General features: G+C 40.6%; 1 protein-coding gene across 1 annotated transcript in view; it reads left to right on the top strand.

The window, feature by feature from the left end:
* The window catches only part of LOC146307033 (plexin-B2-like), an 80,298-nt gene that overhangs the window by 35,151 nt on the left and 24,482 nt on the right, over positions 1 to 20,665 (top strand). The window contains exons 8-18 of the mRNA XM_084710491.1: positions 1,621 to 1,721; positions 2,880 to 3,006; positions 8,069 to 8,231; positions 8,660 to 8,771; positions 8,861 to 8,972; positions 9,715 to 9,816; positions 9,911 to 10,006; positions 12,724 to 12,811; positions 13,058 to 13,221; positions 15,375 to 15,523; positions 15,965 to 16,106. Of these exons, the coding sequence (XP_084566617.1) occupies positions 1,621 to 1,721; positions 2,880 to 3,006; positions 8,069 to 8,231; positions 8,660 to 8,771; positions 8,861 to 8,972; positions 9,715 to 9,816; positions 9,911 to 10,006; positions 12,724 to 12,811; positions 13,058 to 13,221; positions 15,375 to 15,523; positions 15,965 to 16,106 (1,356 nt within the window). The remainder of the gene's footprint in view (positions 1 to 1,620; positions 1,722 to 2,879; positions 3,007 to 8,068; positions 8,232 to 8,659; positions 8,772 to 8,860; positions 8,973 to 9,714; positions 9,817 to 9,910; positions 10,007 to 12,723; positions 12,812 to 13,057; positions 13,222 to 15,374; positions 15,524 to 15,964; positions 16,107 to 20,665) is intronic.

The following is a 20,665-nucleotide window of genomic DNA, read 5'->3' as shown; positions in this document are numbered from 1 at the left end:
CTTATTATGCAAACTAATGTCAGATGCTCCAAATCATGTAAAAAAAAATTCAATATTATGTAACGAAACCTGCTGCAGTAAAACACATGATCAAGCAGAGTATCCAGATCAGGCATAGTTTACATGTTTGAGTGATTTTCTCCTGCTTTGCATCAAACAAAGTTAATGTTTATTCTTAAATCAACTGTCTACTGCCCAAAGGCAAACTCATTAAAATATGCAATAATTAAGATCAGTGTGTGATGGAGTAGAGGCATTAGAAAGCACCAAATCTGAGCTCGGGTCAATTTTTTTCTCTAGCGGTCTGCTTGATATCCCTATGGGAAGCTCTGTGTTTCATATCACAGTATCCAAGTTCTGCTCTGTGTAGAGCTGAATAAAACTCTTATGACCCATCCAACATATGACGCTTAAATGTATCAGGCAGCCTGGGTGTAACTCGTAACACATGATTAATCACAGAGGCATCAAAACTGCTGACAGCTGTGAAAGTTGAACCTTACAAACACAAAACCAAAACACATGTCCCAAATGGAAACCAGATTTATCAACTAGCTTTTTTTCTCCAGATGTTCTCCTTTAACAAAAAAAAATAATAATACAGGATGTTTTCTAAATCACGAGTGTCTTCTCTGCGGTGTCCATTTCAGACTGAGCCTGTCAGGCTCTGATTTTCGCCTCATTCTGACAGGTTTAACATTACATTCATCTGTCATTTGACTCATCGGTATTTTAAGTTTTGCAAAAAGAAAATCTCCCCAGGAAGGCACTGGAGGTTTGAAGGGGAGGCAAACATGCTGCGTGAGGTGAATCTGAGCCAAAAAAAATCGTTCTAATTAAGCACATATTGATATAAGTCAGTGTATTTTCTTTGATGCATGGTGAGAAATCATTGAAAAAAGATGCTTCAGAACTTGCGTGAGAATCTACACATTTTTAATTTTTGTTCAGTCTCAAAGTAATCCAATGAAAGTCATCTACAAATGCATGGATACACTGTCAACATGAGCTGCTAATAGCTAATTCAGCATACTTTTAATGGAGCTAATTTGCCAAAATGTAAAGAAATAAAGGTTAAAAATACCTGTAGCTGCTTGAGCTTCTATGGGGTCTTGCTCTCCTTTTCTCTGTTGTCATATTGGTTCTCAGTATGTAAGTGTTAGCATGTTTCCATCTATCAGATTAGCAAAATTTATTTGTGACTTAATCCAGACATGCAGCTCCTCATGTGGAAAAAATAAAACTCAGAAATCCACTTTGTAATGCTCAGGACAGGATTTAAATCACAGGAGGAGAAGTGAGTTTGCAGAAAAACAAGGAGGTGAGGATGAGAAATTACCCACATATGCGATCCAGACAGGATTGAAATCACTGACCAGAGCAGTTAATGTCAAAAACACCCCGTCTCACCTCACCTGGAGAAATAAATCCAGCCCGGATGCTGCTTTATTTGTACTTTAAGCTGAATGCTGTTGTTAGCATAAGTTTTTTTTTTTTGCATAATCAGTTTTAAATTGATTTATTTTTGTTTGTTTGTTTTTAATCTTTTGCTCTTAAACTCAGTGCAGTGATTCATGATACCTGTTCCTTCACAATAAAAGCCTTGTCACACGTCTGCAGATCACTAAAGTTCCAGTCCAGGCCTGCCACCTGAAGACTGACTGCCAGTCCTGCATCGCCATGAAGGATCCGTACTGCGGCTGGTGTGTCCTGGAGGGAAGGTGAGTCACTCTGTGTGTGCATCTGTGTGTGTTAAAGGTCTCAACATACATGAAGTGTGTTTCCATCCACTTGTTTTAATGCTCATTACACCTGACTGAGGTGGAAAAGTTTGTGTATCGATGAAAACAAAATACAGGAATGGGAGGTGCAGACACCAGTAAAGCTCGAAGAAGAAGAAGAAGAAAATATGTCAGCTAAAATCATGACAGTGTAAACAGCTTCTTCTTCTTCTTCTTCTTCTTCTTCTTCTCTCGGAGTGGAAACAGCTGATGAGTCAAGCGAGTTGAATGTTTGCTTCATCAGAACTTAGTCAGAAAAAATGTTTTTGCGAAATTGGGGAAGTTTTATTTTAATTATTTCTGATGCCAGCAACCTTTTCTAATGAGATACTTTAAAATGCAGCCACTATCACTTTTCCATTTATTTCATGGAATTCATGTGTGGATGTCTTTCATTAAAGGGATAGTTTGGATTATTTGATGTGTAGTTGTATGAGGTCCTCATCCATAGTCGGTGTCTGTTTGCATGCAAGCAAAGCAATGAAATGGAAAATGCAAAAGTATTTAAGCCACTTAAATAGAGATCCACCTTAAAAAAGCAGTATCAGTTTAAGTGCACGCTATACTTAGAACATTTTCACCACCTTACCTTGCCGTCAGACAACCTTTTCCAGTGTGAACCCACTGTTAAATAAGCCAAATACCACTCCCTCCAAATCAACCAAACTCCATAGGGAAAAGCAGTAATTTTACTTTGCAGAACACGGAAGTTGCTGCCTGGATCCGTGAGTTTGTTTGTGTTATTGTGTGACTTCTGTGCATTAAAAGGTTTATTCGGATTCACTGGAGTTGCACAGTAACACAAACAAATTCACCAATCGAGGCGGCAGAAGACCAGCAACTCCTGCGCTCTGCAAGATAAAATTACTGATTTTTTTCAATGGAATTTGGTGGCATTTGAGAGCGCAGTTTACCATTGGAAAAGGCTAACTGACAGCAAGGTAAAGTGCTGAAAATACTTATTCTTGTAAAGGTGGACCTCGGCTGCAAACTAAGGGCGTAGCAACTGCCAACTATCTCTTTAAGTCCTGAAAATATTTAATTTGAGACTGAATAATAAGTGAAGTTTAATTTGATCTCCGTCTGTTTGACTCCCAGGTGCACCAGGAAGCAGGAGTGCAGCAGGTCGATGGAGGAGAACGCCTGGCTGTGGTCACCCAATCAGCAGTGCGTTAAGATCGAGTCCTTCGACCCGCCGAACCTCAGCTGCAGGAAGACACAGCAGGTAGGAAGGAGCGAAAAAAAAACGAGGCTGTGAATGAACATGCATATTTCTGCGAGTCTTCCCCTCTGCGGGGTGGAATCCCCCTGAGCTAAGTTCACTTCTTGCTGAGCTCTGCTTAATTTAAACCAGTCAAACCTCCTGAAACTCCTTAACAGAGTTGGAGGGCTGTGTGTCTGTGTTGTCAGCAGGATTTCAAACAGGTTCTTAACCTCTGGTACGGGAACCTCCAGGGGCCCTCGGGGGAGTTACCGAGGAATAAAGACACTTTTAATGCGCAGTGACATTATAATTTTCAGTTTTTGGATAGCAGCCATATGTATATTGCATAGAAATGTGTTTTGTTTGTGCTGGCAGTTCCTTTGAAAAACAGCTCTGTAGTTTGCGTGCTGATTCAGCTCAAAAAGTGAAATAACGTTTCCTTGGAAATGTTGTCACACCCCGAAACTGCTGATGACACCTCGCTCCACTGAATCACACATGAGCAACAGCACCAAGAGTGCTAATTTCAGCTGTCTGTGACCTTGTTACTAAACTGTCAGTGTTACCATTGTCTGCTGTGATTTTTCTCCCTGCAGCTGCTAAATAATTTCAACTAATATGTTGCTCGCAATTAATTGACCGTCTTCAACACTTTCAGTAACTGTCTCTTGCTGCATGGCACATATTTAGTTCACAAAGATAACGGTGGCAAATTCAAAGCCAATTTTTGTTTTTCTGCAGTTTTTTTTAAACAATGGTTGCTTGATCTTCAGACAGAGGTAGACTCATTTGTAGGAAGCAGCTGTTGATTTATACTCGTCAACCTTCCCGATTTTCCCAAGAGACCCCCATCTTTCATTGCCTCCTGGGATCACAGTTCTCTTGTAGTTCTCTTGATTTCTGACATATTTTCATACTTTTTTTTTTCTTTTCATCATCACAACTTGTTTCTAGCAGTGCACTGTGTCTATAAGCCCTACGACTCCAAAGGTCTACATCCTGGAAAGAAGACTCGATGTTTTCTTTTTATTATCTAAGATTAGTTTTTGGGGCATATTTGCCTTTATTTGAGATTTAATGAGAGCTGAAGACATGACTGTAAAGGAGGTAGAGGAAATGGTTTTGTAGAGGGTAAAAACACCTCCTTCCAAATTCTTTTATTACAGCCAGGACCACTGGTTCCACCGGTTCCCCCCAGGGTTGCCGTCTCTCTCCTCCTCTTGTTTACATCATGTGCAGAGTGCAGAAGCAGGAACAGACACGTCTTAAAGTTTGTTGATGATTCTGTTATTGTTGGCACGTCGGCACGTCTGCGCCACGGTTCTGGTCCATCCTCTGCACGGCTGTAGACCCCACCAGCAGAGTTTCAGAAGCATGTTGCCCGTCTACCAATGGAAGCGAGGTCTTTTATTTTGAAAATTAACCAGATTCTCCCTGCCTTTTCTGTGTCTGACTTCCTGCCTGTTCGATCCGCTCCGTGCTAATTGACGCGGCTTCCGTCAAAAATAGACTCGGCACATATTTGAAGCGGACCAGAGCGGAGAGTTGCTTCTGGGACGCACTGCGGCGCTGCTGGTGGAATCGCAAGCATTGCGTAGAATAGCGGCGGATCTCTCCGGATCCCGTGACGCAACACTGGTAGAATTTAGCCGTCAGTCTTCTTGAAGGGGATGAATGGGATCATGGGCCGGTCGTTGAAGATTTTGTTGCTTGGTGTGATGAGTCTTTCCTCCATCTAAATGCGTCTAAAACAAAAAACATGATAATTGATTTCAGGAAGTCGCCACCGAACTCACTGCCAACTGTTGCAAAAGGTGCTGGAAACCTCAGTCTGTCCTGTTAGTCTTGTGAAAACTGCCAGTAAAATCTCGGGGAAACAGTCAGATCAAGCTTTTGGTCGTTTATAACAGGCAGGTTGTAGGAGGGCTAATGCTGTACTGGCCTGTCAGGACCACAGGCTCCTGAGCTGCTGCCCTCAGGTCGCCGTTCAGAGGACTGAAAGACTCCACGCCTCTTTTATTCCAAGTGCTACACATACGCTCAACAGCAACCAGCATCTTGACTGCAGTCTTTGCACTACGCTGGTATTTTTTGCACACCTGCACTTAGTCGTTCTTGCATATTTGTGTATGTGGTTCTCTGTCTCGTGGTTTATATTTATTGTTGACGATGTGGCCCTTTTGTATTGTGTTTTTCATGTAAACTCTTGCTGCACAACAAAATTTCCCTCAGGGGACAATAAAGATAAAGAAGAAGAAAGAAAGAAAGAAGATGATCATTGCCAACAGCATGAAAGTAGTGTTGAGCAAACTAATTTCTACAACACTATAAAATTCAAAATGAAAATGCTGTGGCAGCCATTTTAAACTGAATACTATCAGAGGATAGCGTGGTGCTCTATCTGAACCTGTCGACGGCTGAACTTTCTGAATTAATGAGGAATTGATCAAAGAGCTGATTTGCCAGAAAGACACGTCGTCCTTCAAGATGTACAACACCAGACTGTCGACTAACCTTTAGAATAATAAGACTACATGTCCGACACGTGCAATCAGCTGTGCAAAAAAAAAATAAGATACACGATGCTTATTTATTATGCAGCTTAGCCGGAGTTATTGCTTTTTAAAGAGGCTCTGAAAGGAATAAAAGATTAAAGCTGCTCAGGTTGAGCCGAGGACAGGAATGTGCTCTGTATGTAGATTGTAACACTTGTGATTGGTGATTTTAGGAACATAGTTCTCACAGTCGTCCTCATCAGACATGAGGAGGCGACACAACAACATTATGGGTGCGTGATAATTACAATCAGGTCGGGTTATAATAAACAATATGCAAATATACAAGTAGGAGGTTGGATCCTTTTGAAGAGACAAAGACTTTGTGTGGAGGTTTTTTTTTTAATCGTCTGGTTGCTTCCAGAGCAAAAGTATGATGTGATCTGATTCATCTGTCCAGGCCCAAAAGAAATTCTGGTGTTTGCTGAGGTCAAATTTAAAGAATTGTTTGTTCAGAGACAGATAATTTAGTCCAAATTAAAATACTACTATCGAACCTTTGAATATCTGTAAATAATTCTCACTGAAGCTTCAAAGACCCCAAATCTGTTTTCAGGACAGCCCTGAAAATGGTACATTGACATTCTTCAGTGTTTTAGTTTGGACTTAATTGCCTGTGAATCCTTTGAGATGACGTTAGTTTCTGTCGGGGAGGAGTTGGGTGCAGCTTCCTCTGAACAGGCAACTCCTTAAGTTTGACCTCAGCAAACAGCAGAAATCTTTTGGGCCCAGATAGATGAATCTGCTGCATGTTAATTAGGGAGTTTGGGACTGTCGTCCCTGTTGCAGCCCCCTAGTTTGTGATTTTAATCTGATAAGACAGTCAGATTTTGGCTTTAAAAAACTTTGCCTCGTGCAGCTTTACATTCTTAAAAAGAGGAAAAAAGTCTCCGGTGAATTCATTCAGGGGCTTCTCCGTTACCCGAGATCAAAAAGTTTGAAATTAAAACTTTAGCGGTGGAATTAAAACGGTTGAGGTCAGCGAGGAGTAATGAGGAACTGATGTTTGAACAGCACAGTTGAATAGCAATTATTTCTGCAGCACATGCGCACATTAACAACCGACACACATGCATGCATGCACACATACAGGCAGACGTATGCACAATTTATCAAGGGCAGCCAGTTGTACATAGATTCTTATTTATTCTGTTTTATGTCTACACACAGTTCCTCTTTGTCCTGCACACACACACACACCCTCTTACCTTTTCCAGATAATAAAAATCTAATCAATCAAGGTCATTCATTATCATCGCACGTCACCCACAGAACATAATACAGGTAATTAATTCAGTTTTGCCAACGAAAGTAGCTACCATTAACTCCAAAAGTCACCAGATGACGCCATACGCTCATTTGCATATTCTACAGCCTGTCAGTTCGGGACCACGTGGTCCGCCTGTCAAGTAAAACAGCCTGTTTACGGATGCTGTGCTGGAGACGGACTGTAAAATGTGACACAACGGTCTCTGGTTTCCCGTCACTTGGAGTCCCACTTCGTCCATTTCATTTCCACGATTGACATTATCCAGGAGCAGCTATTAGTCCAAGCTGGGTCAGCATGGCTCTTGTTCCTGTTCTCCTCCGCTCCTCCTGGGGTGGCTGCTGGGTGAAAGATGCTGGATGATCAGGCTACGTGGTTAAATATTTTCTTTTCTGTCTGTCTTTATGATTGTGAGTCAGACGCCACCGTTGACATGGCTTTTACTACACAGTCAACATGTATATGTTCATTTAAAATACTTTCTTTTCGTCCGTAAGATCAGAATAAATAAATAAAGCTGGCCGTGGTTTTCACGACCTTGTAAACTCGAGTTGTGCACATGACTGCCTGTTTCATAACTATGAGTTCACGAGTTCCACTTGAAGGCAACAAAACATGTAGTCCGAGCATCAAAACAACAGACAACTCAATTATTTTAAGCGCTGGAGGCACTACAGGCATTTCCGATATTGGTATTGGAATCAGAACAAGCCTTTTTATCTTCTTAAGTCATATTCTTTTTGTTCTCTCAAGGGAATATCTTCAAACTGGTGCTGGTTTATTCATTTTAAGGATGAAAAAGTCTTCATTACATGTGTTGTGATTTAAAAAAATGCTGTCATTACCACCCACCCTTAGTATGAGATGTTGGCTTGTTAGGAGGATAAATCCACTGTTGGTTTTGGACTTCTGATTTTGTTTATAATTATGATAAAGACTATTAAACATACATACATATAATAATCTTTTATTATCTTAATTACTCTGTCACACCCAGTCTTATTCTGTCACCCACACACAGGAAAACACACTCTTTTCTTTGTCTGCTGCAAACTCACACACTCTTTTCTTTATCTCGCTGCAGCCAGCGGAGCTGTGTGAGGTGAAAAATAATAACTTATCTTTCACTCAACTCTTCCCTCGACATTTTTCTCCTGGTTCCTCCTCTCTCTCCGCCTCCCTCCCTCTGGTACTCCTTCATGTCTCCGTTAATCCCTCTGTTTTTTTTTTTGTTTGTTTTTTTTTCTCTTCCTTTCTCCAGGTTGACATCCACATCCCCACCCACCCCAGACTGCGGCCCACGGACAGGCTGGACTGCGTTTTCGACAAGTTCATCAGCGGAGCCGTGTTGACGGACAGTAAGATGCTGGTCACCTGTTCGCTGCCCGACCCCGTCGACGTCCCACCCACTCCTGACCAGCAGGGTAGGTGTTTCCTAACTCACCGTATTCGCATGGCGGCCATTTTTACAAGTATTTAAACACACAAAATCTGACAAATCATTATCGTGTCACAACTCCCGATTGATTAGCAATTGAAAAGACAATGGATTGTGAAAATCTGAACAACATATTTAGCATACAACATAAATATAAAGCTACGTTGAGGAGACAGTTTGCTTAGCTTAGCTTATGATTAGCATAAAGATTGGAAACAAAGGAAAATAGCTACAGTTAACAAAACCTGGGATATAAATCATGTTATTAATACTGCGAGGTTGATTTTATTATCTGTTTCTCCAATCTTTATGCTGAGCTAAGTTATCTGTAGTGATAGAGTATCTGTATGTTACAGGTACTGTTTAAATGCTTTACCCTTGTATTTGTGTGTGCGTGTGTGTGTGTGTGTACAGACTACGTATCTGTTCCAGTGAAGGTTATGGTGAATAAGAAGATCGAAGTGACGTCTGGAGAGTATCGCTTCTACAACTGTGCTGCGACAGTCAGGAAGAACCAAAACACACCGTGAGATAAATAACATACACACACACACACACACACACACTTGAGTCTCACACATCCTAAGTGTTTGTTGTTTGTGTGTTTTTTTTCAGGTGTATCGCGTGTGTGACCAGTGAGTGGGGCTGTCAGTGGAACGCTCAGGATCACAGCTGCAGTGACCGAGACAACGGTGTCAACGGACAACACATAGTTAAACCACAACAGGTGAGTGTGTGTGTGTGTATTTGTGTGTTTCTGTTTTTGCTTTATTGTCTAAATGCCTTTACAAAGTTTTATCAAGTACAGAAAATTTTTGCAGCTCTTGGAACTCATGTTTTACCCCTGGAAGATTATCAGCAGAAGATAATGGGGTTCAAATGAAATGAACGCTAAAGAAATTTCGCTGTGAGGTTTTAAATTCTAACAGAAAAACACTAAAACTTTAATGGATATAATCTTAAGACATTAAAAGTATTTTTTTTAAAAATGGCTTTTATCTTCCCAGGATAGATCGCTTTAGCCGGAAACTTTCCTGACAGAAGGAGCACGGAAAACTCATAAAACCTCACAGAAAACTTTCTGAAACATGATGATTTTTGAAATTGTTATAATGAACTCCGTAGGAGGAGTTCGATAGAATACAACGCGTGCAAATCGCCAAAATTGACCACGAAATTCAAAATGGCCAACTTCCTATTGGGTTTAGGCGATGGGTCCAAGAGGCTTTTTTGTTTGTCTGGCTATGGTGCATATCTGTACCGATTTTCGTGCATGTTGGTGAAACGAGCCGCCGGGGCTGATTTAACCAAAAACCATATCACACATAAAATTTACTCACAAGTTTCATGGCCTGTCGAACATGTTTATCCCCTCAAAACAACAACAGAGGATGTTCTGAAGGTCCTGTCTTGTTCTATCATGAGCTGATGTGATTGTTTGTCCTTCTGTCTGTGTCTCTGTGATGAAGCCTGACAGATGTCCTCAGTTTGAGTCTCCGGAGCCGCTGTTGATCCCCGTGGGTTATGAAATCCCCATCAGCTTCCAGGGCAGAAACCTGGACATCTACACGGTGAGACGAGTCGCGCCTTCACAACGTTTCTCTGCGGCGAGGGGTTCTGCGTTTTATATTCTGTAAGTAACAACGTGTCCCTCTCTGCGTCCAGGGACGGACGTTCACCATCGGGACAGAGCTGATGAAGCACGCGGAGAAGGACGTCACGCAGGAGCAGGGGTCAAAGTTCAAGTTCACCGGTTATGAGGTCAGTTTAAAGGAACACGAGATACTCACAAGAGCTTCTTTAATACTAGAGAAGGGTTCTCTCTGAAGGGCTGAGGTTCTACCCAGAACAGTTTGCATCTGAAGAAAGGGTTTGCCAAGGGTTTTTTGTAAGACTAGGGGTTCCATTCTTTGTCTAAAGAATGTTTTTTGGAAGAAAGAGTACTTCAAGGATTGTTGAAATCTCAGAAGAACTCTTTCTTCAAGAATTCTTTGTACAATAATATAAAAAGGTTTTTGATAGAACCCTCCTGGTGGGTTCGAGATAAGACCCTTGGAATATAAAAAGGTTCTCGGTAGAACCTCCTGTGTGGATTCTAGATAAAACCCTTTGAATATACAAGGGTTCTTAGCAGAACACACCCAGGTGGATCTAGATGAAATATAAAAGGGCTCTTGGTAGAACAACCTGAGTGGGTAGAACAATATAAGATGAAGAAAAATACAATAAAGGATTTAAGAGAAAAATGTGCATCAAGCTATAATCATATGTAACAATTTAATGTTTAATGTTGCTGTTTTACAAACTTGAGTTAGTTCTTTATTAAAAATGTATCTTTTAAGAACATGAAGGTTTATGTTTCTGCTCGCATTTCTGAGGTGAATCCAGCACACTTATGTACTTAATTAATTTATTTTTTTTACAATGCACTGTTATTGAACTGTATCAGAGTTATCCAAGAAATATCAATATTCATTTTTTATTCCTTGGCCAGATAATCAACCCAATTCTTCCCCCAGAAATACATTTGTAGAGTTTTCTGTAACAGAAATGTCCTCATTAAGTTCCCTAATCAAACAATTCTTAAAACATGAAGCAGAGTTGAAAGCGGCGTGTGAGCGTTTAGACGAGTGATAAAAGACGAGTCGAAGGGCAGAAATAAAGAAACAGTGATGTAACACCACGGCTGAAAATAAAAGCCCATCAACGCTGGCGTCACTGCGGCGTAGAAAGATATAAATATCTGTAATCTAAAATCAGAAGTGCTGAACAGGAAGGCGCCAAAATAATAAAATCATCAGAGAAGATAAAAACAGAAAGCAATCACTGTTTGTCTGAACAGTGACACATCAGTTTTTCTTCTAAATTAAACCCATTTAGTCCACTTAAAGACACACTCTCCGACTTTCATCGTGTCCATTAGCAGCCTCACAAAGTGCCGACGTTCTCCTCCGAGCTCTCTGTTTATGTTTTGATGCTCGACTGTGAGAACGCCACCAGGCATTGTAACAAAACCAGGGAGTGTGTCATCAATGATAATTAGACAATTAGCGAATCATTAGTGGTTAATTTCTGAGTAAATGAACGTGACTGTGAGTCAGAAACCGTTTCTTTCTCAGTTCTGTTTCTTTGATTTCAGTTTGTGTGGTTGGTTTTGTCAACAGAAAGCAAAAGAAAGTCATGAGGACGCAGCGACTGACACATATAAATAAAAATATAAGAGCCTGTGATTGGTCAGAGCAGGTCGTCATAGTCACAGTGGTGAGTCAGAGCTTTACGATCAATACTGAACCTCAGGGACACATGACGACACCGAGCACAGACATGCATACAGAACTCACACCTGAACCTAACCAAACCAACCAAAGAAGGCAGCAGGTACTGTCCAATCAGAGTCAGAGCTGGGCAGGTCATGACTTTGCCCTTACGGGGGTAAAAAAAAAAAGCTTTGGTAGCCATAGTTCAGTGTGTCTTTTCAAAATAAAACTGCTCTTTTTAGAGTGACCTTTTATTGTGACCTGTCAGAGGCTCACCTGTGCAGTGATCCTGCTGTTTGATCAGCGTCTCTTTGAGAGAAATAAACGTTCTGTGTGCACAGAAATCCCAGAACCCATGAAAAATGGGACTGAAAATAAGTGTTTCATTCATATTTTTGCTGAGTAGATTTTAACAACGTTTAGGTTCATTATTTATTTTTATTTATTAACACTTGAGCTCACACTGCTCAGTCGCAGATGTGTCTCATGGCGCCCCCTAATGGGTTAGAAAGCCATTATTTTTACTGAGTCACTCAACTGCAGGTAGCTTGTAGTGTGTGTGTGTGTGTGTCTGTGTGTGTCTGTGTGTGTGTGTCTGTGTGTGTCTGTGTGTGTGAGTGACTTTTCGCTCTCCTCTTTCTTACACACCCCTCAGCTTTTCCACTTTTCTGCCTCCATTGATCCTCACCTCATGCTGAGTCTAAGACTGCCAATATGCATTTAAAGAGTACGTGTGTGCGTGTGTGTGTTTTTGTGGTGTGTCTGTGTGTGTGTGTGTGTGTGTGTGTGTGTGTGTGTGTGTGTGTGAGACTGCTGACTCTCCTCTCATTATCTTGTATTTGTCTCTACATGATTTTTTCTGCTTCTATGATCCATTTAGTTTTTCTTCTCTTCTCGTTCACTCTGTTTTTCCCCTCACAAACACACACACACACATCCTGAAGAAAAAAAAAGCTCCCTTGATTTATGGCTACGTGTGTGTGTGTGCGTGCGTGCGTGCGTGCGTATGTGTGTGTGTGTGTGTGTGTGTGTGTGTGTGTGTGTTCCTCAGTGTGTTTTTGTGGATGCTGACCTTCACAGTTAGATAGATGTGAGGTAATTTAGTGTTGAGCGCCAAATAGGAGGGAATATTTTGTTACTGTGTGTTAATGCAAACCTGATGATGGTGTGTGTGTGTGTGTGTGTGTGTGTGTGTGTGTGTGTGTGTGTGTGTGTGTGCAGTTTGCCTATGACAAGCAGCAGGAGGTGAATGTATCCTTCCATATCAAAGAAAAAGACACGGAGAGGAAGATTGACAGCACCCTGACAGGTTGGTGTGTCAGTTATACAAACACACACACACACACACACACACATATACACACACACACACACACACACACACACACACACACACACACTCATGCGAATCAGGAAAGTGTGAAAGTGCAGCTATTACGCAGTTAGACTTCTCTCGCTCTCATTTCCAATTCAATTCCAGCTGAATTATGCTAATTATCTCTCACCTCTCCTTCTTCTTCTTCTTCTTCTCCTTCTTCTTCTTCTCCTCCGACAGTCGCGCTGTATAACTGCTCAGTGGGAAGAGAAGACTGCAGTCTGTGCAAACACGCCGACGCCACGTACCAGTGTGTTTGGTGCGCGGCCTCTCGCACCTGCGTTTACCGGGAGCTCTGCCCGTCACCGCAGCCAGCGCAGTGCCCCAACCCGGAAATCACAGACGTGAGTCATAAAAAAAAAAAAAAAGAAAAGATCCAACACTGTAGGAGCTTCTTTTAGTCCAGGACAGGTTCCTGATGTGTCTGCTGATATTTATCTTGACATGTAGATACGTGTGTTTTCTTTCAGCAGTATCCAGTAATGAAACCCAGTGTTTGCCAAACCTTTTTTCTTGGGACACACTTTTTAGAAATGACACACCATCGTGACCCAAACATGTGCAAACAGGTGGAGTGCACATTTTAGGTCACTCTAAAATGTGCAGGGATCCACCTGGACTTATAATGACCTGTTCACAGTACATTATCCCATACAGGTTTTTAGGGCTGTTTATCAGTCGATCAGCTTCTCAATTAATCGATTACTTGTTTGGTCCATGAAATGTCAGAAAATGGTGAAAAATGTTGATCAACGCTCAAGATGACATCCACAAATTTCTTGTTTTGTCCACAGCTCAAAAATATTCAGTTTACTGTCAGAGAGGAGTAAAGAAACCAGAAAATATTCACATTTAAGAAGCTGAAATCAGAGAAAAGACGTGTCCACTATTGTTCAGGTCTTTCCATAAAATGTCAGAACATGGTAAGATGGTCTGGTTTGTCCACAACTCAAAATATTAAGTTTACCGTTTACTTACCTGTAGTGTTGTTTACGTGTCTAGATTGTTGTTCGTGTGAGTTGCAGAGTTTTAGAGATATCGGCTCTCTCGAATAACTAGATGACACTTCGTGGTGCTCAAATCTTAAAAAAATACATTTGAAAAAACTCAACAGAAACTGTTCTTTTTCCGGAGCATAAAACTGCTCAGAGCAAAGTCTGTGGGTGAGTTTTGCTAAAAGTAAAGGTGATGAAGAAATAAGTCTGTGAGCAGAAAATAAAACGATTACACACACATGTATACAGATTCATACTGACACAGTATGTCTGCTCGACTGAATGTTTGACTTTTGTGCGAGGAAGAGGAGCTGTACGCCACGGAGAGATAAAGGATGAAAAGATCCCCCCCCGTCTGTTTGGATAATCGGCTCCATTACTCCTCTCAACGGCAGATCGGCTCATTTCTAACCGTCCGCGGTCATTTCAACAGTTCATCATCTTCTTTAGATCAAATTCTACATTTTCAAAAATCCATACAGCTTTTCACAAACACACAATTTCCCAATCAATCGCCTCCTCTTTTCGGTGTAACAGAACTCATATTGTATTCACAGTTTGTCTCCCTTTTTTCTGCCCGACTTCAATTTGTTTCCTATTTTCTCTGGAACATCAGTCATTTGTTTCAGGCCTCTGTCTCCGTTTCCTCTGGGCAGCAGCTGATTAGGTCAAGAGTTGTTAGTTATTTCCAACATTTTGTGGAGAGTTTTTAGCTGGCGAGAAGAAAAAAGCTTTAAATACACAGAAAAGCTGAAATTACTTGTTGTGAGACGCTATAATGGACCGAATTGTGTGAATATTTGTTATATTTATGTCATATCGCAGTCAGTGTTTAAACCATAATGATGTGACCGTGTGAAATAAAGAGCACCTCTGGTTATGACATGATGTTTAAATATAACATTAACCTTTAGTGAAAAAAGCACAAGATAAATTTATCAGCCTCAACAGTTCATGTTGCATTTTTATTTCATTTTTTTTTAATTAAAGCAAAATGTCAGAATGTCAGGACTTAAATAAAGCCTGAATTTGGGGGGGAAAGTGAGGAAAAATAGAAAATTAGAGGCAAAAAATCGAGGCAAGCTGATAATTTAACATCCTGTGGTCCGTGTTGTTGCATCGGTGACGCTGATCAGTTATTATAAACTGGACCACAGCCCGGGGATAAATTATTAACTGACGTTGTGTTGATAAGCTCTGATGTCACCAGTTCTACTCTCAGTACCGGAGAAATTAAGAGAAATAGATGCTTTACTGGCTACAAAAATACAGATTAAAGGTTTAGATATTAACTGAAATTGTAGGTAGGCCTACTCTGTGATTTTTAAAAGTAAGTACTCGGGTTGCAAACTTGCTGCACCAAGATGAGAAGTTAAACCAGTGGAGATCAGCAGAAAAAGGACTGGTTTTCATTCCAGCTGCATCAACACACAGACTTTTTAAAAAGTAGTCGTGGAGGTGCAGCTCTCTTCAGTTTGCTGTCTTTTCATCTCCTCCCGCAGATCATCCCTCGCTACGGTCCTCTGAACGGTCGCATCTCGGTGACCATCAAAGGCTCCAACATGGGAATAAAGAAGGAGGACATCAAGAGGATCACGGTGGCCGGAGTGGAGTGCGCCCACCAGGCGGACAGATACTCCGTCTCCACCAGGTAACCTGACGGCGGCCGCCTTAACAAGCAGGCAGGAGGAGCGCCTCACGTTGTCTGTTACACACTTTTTACATGAACCTCTGACAGCTGCTGCAATGAATTACTTAACACAGATGTAACTGATTACCAGCTCACCCTGTTCAGCTGAAGAGAAGATCATTTCCTATACAGGTGGAACATCAATAGTGCTGCTTGTTAGTTCAGTTTTTATTGATTTTACATGTAGTCTGAGTGCTATTTAAGTCTGTTTGTCAGAAAGTGAAAGCTTTAAGTTTCACACTGCAGATGTTTCAAAGGTGATGAGCATTTTTAATTATTTCCTGACGTATTATAAACCAAATGATCGAAATTAATTAATTGATAATGAAAGTGGTTGTCAGTCGCAGCCCTGGCTGGAGTTTAGCGTTCTGGTTTTATCCGTCGGTCTCTTTCCGTCCACAGTGTGGTGTGTGAGATCGGCCCAGCGAGGCGGGTCCCGTCGTCTGCGTCCGACGTCCCGGTCGAGCCGTCCAAGAGCGGAGCCGTGGAGATCGAAGTAGAGGGAGGGAGGAGAGGGACGTCCCAGGTCACGTTCACCTATCGGGTAGGTTCTTATGGCGTGAGGTTTTGGTCCTGATGGACGGTTTGTGTCCAGGATGGGAGGGGTCAGCTACAGTCTTACCTGCACGTCTCAGGGTCCTGCGGGGACGGCAGATTGCAGCCGATCACCCTCTCAGCAGAGCGAATGATACGCTGCAGCCTTCCCTGTGTCGTCACCTCAAAACTTAATCTTATCCTATCCTGAGTTATGGGCAGAAATGTGCTGAGTGAGGTCACTTTGACCGCCAAAATTTAATCAGTTCATCTTTGAGTCCGAGTGAACATTTGTTTAAGACGTTCGAAGACATTCAAGGGCATAATGTCTCCAGCCATAAAATCATAAAGTCATAAAAAAGGTTTTTCAAGAATTCCTGGACACTTGTTTGTGTCATAAAGAAATAACCAGAGGTAATGTGTATTTTTAGTGCTTATATCCTCTGTGGGGTTTGATACTCACCTTGTGTTTGTGCATTTCGGGCCCGTGTATGTCTGTGCAAAATTACAACAGAATGAAAAATATAATTTCCCCTTTGGGATTCTTAAAGCACGTCTTCCTCTTTTTCTTCTTTTCTTGTTTAAAGTTGGTCAAACCTCAGCAGCGCAACGGGAATATTTAGAGGAGTGTAACAACGTGACAATAAAAGCAGTGGAAACTCCACAGGGATGCTTTTTATTCAGTGGTGCAATATGTTTCCTGTCTGCTCTACTAAACGCAGGATTCACCTCTCTTAACATGTCATTTGCAGGTGTGCTCACGTCTCATTTATACAGTAATTCGAAACCATCCACAACCTCTCTTCAATCAGAAATACAGTCACTTTGTTTCTTGTTTTTTGTCAAGTAAAACATCTCGGGTTCAGCCGCAGGAAGCTGCTTTTTAAAAAAAACTGTTCAAATGCGGCATCCTGAAACCTGCAGACACGGTGAGAGTGTACACACCTCATCAAAGTTTCTGAGGCAATACAGAACGCCGTGTGACACAGCTACCTCAAACCCCGGAGATCAAATCCCAGAAACATTAAAAGGTTCATAACAAAGTAAAAGCACACAGGCTTCCTCTGGTGTGGTGCAGGGAAATCTGCTCCCTAAAGAAGCAACAATGCGTGAAAATATCCCTCGCATACAAATTCACCTCCGCGCCGAGGTGCATTCAGCTCGGAGCAGCTTCTTCCCACAAATACAGAAACAAATATGATCAAAATAAATAAGTTTCACCTGCTGTTCTGTTTGCTTTCTCCAACTAGGCTCAGTTGTTTAATTTAAATGTTGTTGTTCACTTTCATATTTCTTTTTTTTTTTCTTTTTAGCTGACAAAAACCTAATTAAAGCAAACTGCTGAGACCAAAATGAGCAATTTTCCTCAGCAGCAGTGTGTCTCTGCCTGTAAACTCTGCAACTTTAAACTTCCCTCAGCCTGTCTTGATTTGTTTGTTTTATTGTTGGAACAGAAATCTTAAACCAACGCTTCAGACACACAAACAGTCAGAGCGGTTCACTGCCAGGGTAATGTGGAATAACTTGTCAAAACACAGTGAACTGTTTATTTAAATTGGTCTGAAAAGGATGAAAACCTTGCATAACAAAACATTTGTTGGTGATATTTTCCTGCCTCAGGAACATTTCAGATAATTTAAGGAACACTGCAAGTAGGTTGACAGTGTTTTTATAGCCACCTGAAGACAAAGATTTCAAACTTACTCAACAGAAAACTAAACAGCAACTGTTATGATAATTAGCTTGTCATTTCAATTGTTTATTAACTACTGTGGTAAAGCACCGTGCAGGTTTTCTTCTACCAAATCCTGCTGTCAAAGACAATAAAACTGCAGCTTACAGGTAGAAAGATTCAGTCAGTGCTGCCCTCTGGTGGCTGGAAGAATTAATAACTTCCTATCAGTGATAATGGGTGCAATGATAGATAAAAATCTGACAGCTATCTTCAGCAACAATTAAATATTAAAACTATGTCTGCATAAATAAGAGGATGACATTAAAACTGAAAATGACATTTTAAAAGTAAAACAAAAGTTATTTATTTATTTCAGTTACTCTTGAGAGAAGTAACGAATCACTGAATTTCAGCAACTTGCACAGCACTAAATTTATGATTGTAAACTGAATATTTTGGGGGTTTGAAGAAATGGTCAGATAGAGATAAAACCATGATTGTGATGTGCATTTCTTCTACACGAAATCCCAAACAATGATTCTGTTAATTGAGAAAATAATTAGATTCACATTAATCACCACTGAAAATAATGATTAGTTGCAGCTCTTAAGGAAAGGAACATACATTTAACAATAGATTTATGTAACAAAATATAATATACCAGCCAATGTAAACTTGTTGTGTCTTTTTTGCCTCCTTACACGTTTTTCGTCGTGTTACATCGTTTTTGTCTTGCTACATCTTTTCGTCTTGTAGCGTCTTTTGCTTGTCTTTAACATCCTTTATCTCAATTATTCCCCTCAAATACATTAAAACCAAAGTAACGAGCCTGTTTTGAAAACAAGGAGTGGAAAGTACAGATATTTGTGTTCAGATGTAGGGAGCACAAGTTAAAAGTTGTCACAAAAATTACGTACAGTAATAAAGTATTTGTACTTACTGTACTTCTGGCTATGAGCAACACCTTTAATTCATAAAAACTGATTATAGATTATAGATCTAAATAGACTGATTTGTTCATATTTGCTAGTGAATCTCTGGGAATGAATTTCTGTCATGAAAATACGGAACTGTCTGTGTTTTCTTTGTCTCGCAGACCAAATATATTTCTGCCTCCTGTGCTGCTGTTTTGTTTGTGTAGAACTTCCAGCCAGGCAGAAGTTGTTATAAGTTTGTCTCTCTTCGGGGATATTTATTCTTGTGTTTGCGGCTCTCTCTGCCAGAACAGCGAGAACAAATCTGAAACACCAACAAACCAAATGCTGAAGTGTATCTCAGCAGCTGCACACCACACACTTGTGCGGCGCTGATTTAGAAAAACATTGTCATCGCTTTGGATTCATATTTGCACCTTTTATTTATTTTTTTCCCCCCTCCTCCCTTCGCTTCCGAGTAAAACCACAAATAACTTCTTTTGCATGCGGTGCTCGACTGCTGTGTCTTAATTCTCCAGACAGATTGACTTCTTAAGTTTCGAAGCTGCTTTATCCTCCGGTGTAGCTGAGAATTAATATCCCCTCTTGTTTTGTTTGTCATGCTGTCAGCGCCGTACAAAACCTTCCAGTGCAAACAGGAAGCCAACCAGCTGGTGTACTCCAGCCGCCGCCGCCGTCCTTATCAATATTCCTCAAGCACACGCGCTGATAAAACCTTCCCACGGTGAACCTTTACAGTGACACTGATTTTTTTTTTTGCTTGTTTTTATTTTTAGTTCTATCTCTCTGCCTACATACCATGGGACTGAGTTATTTAGCTTTAAAAAAAAAAACAGCTTTGGTTTTGATGTGATCAAAGCGTTCGTACCTGTAGGACGGCAGCTGGAACAAAATGAACTCTGCTTGGTTAAAGTTTAATGTCGCTCTTTTAATTTTTCTCTTTGTTTTTGTTTCTCTCGGTTTGACACATCTGAGCTTTTTTTTTTTTTTTTTTTGGTTCTTGAAGTGGGTTTATTTTCATTCCAACACCGTCACAAAGTGTTCCCCCCTGAAAATAATAAATAAAAAAGTCTCCTGAGCTGCATCACAGACTGTAATTGATGATATTAATTAGAAGTTATAATGAAGTAAAGATTCTGAATGTTGCAATTAACAACTGACAAATGTGTCTCATAACACTAAAGACATAAAACAGATAAAAAACAAAGTAATAATTTTCAGATTTCAGCTTGTATTCAATTGAAGACAAGATATTTAATGTTCAGAAACTGTCAGCTCTCTCCTTAACTGATCATTCGTAAAATTAACGATCAATTAATCAATAAATCATACTCACAAAATCTTTAAAATTTTGCAAACAACCCCACAATCAGTTTTATTTCCATGGCAACATGTTGCACATTCTCTGACAGCACCCTTAGAAATAAAGGTGCTAGCTAGAACCATATAGGGTTTTTCAGCTTGTCCCCATAAGAGAACCATTTTTGGTTCCTGTTAGAACTTTTGTATATAAGTTCACTTGGAGCCCTTTCGAAGAGTTCTACCTAGAACCCAAATTAAAGGGTTGTACCTAGAACCCTCACTGGAGGTTCTATCCAGAATCTTTCTACCTTTCTAAGGGTGCTAACAAGAAACATACAAAGGGCGACATATTTAAGATGTTTATTTGATAAAGGATTGATTAAATTTAACTTAATCGATCAAATTCTTAATGATCTATTAATTGCTGTCATGCTTAGTTCAAACTGATACTGTTTTTGTGTAAATCTAAACTTATTCTGAATGTGACGCCTGCAACACGTTTTTAAAAAGTTGGGACAGGAGCTGCAAAAGACCAGAAGACACCTGTGACGGTATCATCACTGGGTGTTAAAGGGGCGTCTTCGAAAGGCTCAGTCGTTCACAAGCAAGGATGGATTCTTTGTGAAAAACTGTGGGCAAATAGTCCAACAGTTTAAG

This window comes from Lutjanus erythropterus, chromosome 22, assembly GCF_056507025.1.
Source record: "Lutjanus erythropterus isolate fLutEry1 chromosome 22, fLutEry1.hap2, whole genome shotgun sequence".
NCBI classification, from domain to species: Eukaryota; Metazoa; Chordata; class Actinopteri; order Lutjaniformes; family Lutjanidae; genus Lutjanus; species Lutjanus erythropterus.
This window is presented reverse-complemented; position numbering and strand designations above follow the sequence as displayed.